Raw genomic sequence first — 1,510 nt, 5'->3', positions numbered from 1 at the left:
GAAAAGACAAAAAGAGAAGGGCCTTCCATACAGCCAATCACGGGAGTCGTCAGTCCCTCCATTTCGCTCATCATTCGATGACGTGTCAGCGATCTTAACGCAGCTTGACGAAACCAATGTTCTCGGCATTCTCACGGAAGCACTGACGACAGACGTTCAGTTCATACTTGCGGATGAGAGCCTTTTGGTTGGAGCAAATGACGCAGTGGCGGGATCCTTTGCCCATGCCAATCTTTTGGCGGGAGCGCCATTGGTGGAGGTGACCCATTTGTCTACTTCCTTTTGCTTTGTGCTGCTACTAAGCAGGAGGCTTGGTTACGCTGTAATTTCCAAAAGTGGGCAAACAAGGGAAAAGATGCAAACAAAGTTCGGGGAGGCGATGTCAGCGAAGACGTTGAGAGCGAAGCGCAGCCATATCCAACAAAGTTCGAACTACTTTTTGTTTTTTGTAACTTAACTATATGCGGTGGCCCGGGCCCATACAGAAAAGTTGTTTACTCGCAGACGTATGAAATAAATGGGTGTGCATGCGTTGACTGAGTGTTATACTTATGTGCAGAAACGCTTACACAGACGAGCACACGATAAAACATTTGAACGCCACAATCTCGAAGTGCCTCCCCTGCCTTATCGGCTCCATCCAATTCAATCATCCTATGGCAAACGGAAATCAATGGGCACCGGCAGGCGTACCACTTTTATAGCGTTGTGTCCATGCTGTGTCCAGCTCATCGAAGTCACGCGTGTCATACCTTCGATCTGGCACATTCCGGTCCTGGAACATCACACGACCAAGCCACGGCTTGTTTTCCGGCAATAAAGCGTTACTGATGCCCTTCACTATGAAGTCCATCGCTTGCTCAGAAGGGGCTCCATTTTCCTCATACTCGTTGCGAAAGTGTTGCCCCCACCCTTCCTCCTCGAGCCGTTGCAAAGAGTAAAGCATGGAATAATAAGCCTCCATATTCATTGCCACATGGCATCGCCGCATGGTGTAGAAAACAGCGAGCGCTTCCGCGAATGAGTCCGTACGAGCAAACAAATGTTGAATCGTCCGCACAGAAAGCTCCCTACCATTCCTCCCAGCTAGGTGCATAAGTCGCTCCAAGTTATCAGTTCCTTTAGCGTCTGTTTTGCCAAGGGGCAGACACAAGAGGAGCAGTCGATCAAAAGCATCACCTAATCCCCGGCTCACATCTGCCTCCCGCGGTGTAGAGGGGTCTAACTTGTATTTTTCGATAAGTGCCGCCACCTGCTGAACACGTTTCTCCCTCTCAAGTGCTGTTTCGGCCGACAGCCACAGTTCGTGAATCTCCCTCCGAGCCTCAGCAGCTAATTCCATCGCGGCATACGCATTAGAACCGGCAGTGGATTCAAAAGAGTCCGCTATGTATTCTTTTTCCCCACCGCCATCCGCAGTGGTTCCTGCCCCCGATCTCCAGCGCCGCCCACCACGGGGAAGCAGGAGTGGCGCACGCTTAACATAACTACTTACACGAGCAGTGCAGAA

At 50.7% G+C, this 1,510-nt stretch overlaps 1 pseudogene across 1 annotated transcript; it reads right to left on the bottom strand.

Moving 5' to 3' along the window:
• Nucleotides 1-670: 670 nt before the first annotated feature.
• Nucleotides 671-1,510, bottom strand: TEOVI_000322000:pseudogene (annotated as a pseudogene). Its single transcript has one exon. A coding segment is annotated over exon 1 (840 nt).

This window comes from Trypanosoma equiperdum, assembly GCF_001457755.1.
Source record: "Trypanosoma equiperdum strain OVI genome assembly, contig: ctg_691, whole genome shotgun sequence".
Lineage (NCBI taxonomy): Eukaryota > Euglenozoa > Kinetoplastea > Trypanosomatida > Trypanosomatidae > Trypanosoma > Trypanosoma equiperdum.
Note: the sequence above shows the minus strand (reverse complement) of the source record. Positions and strands in the feature narration are given on the sequence as shown.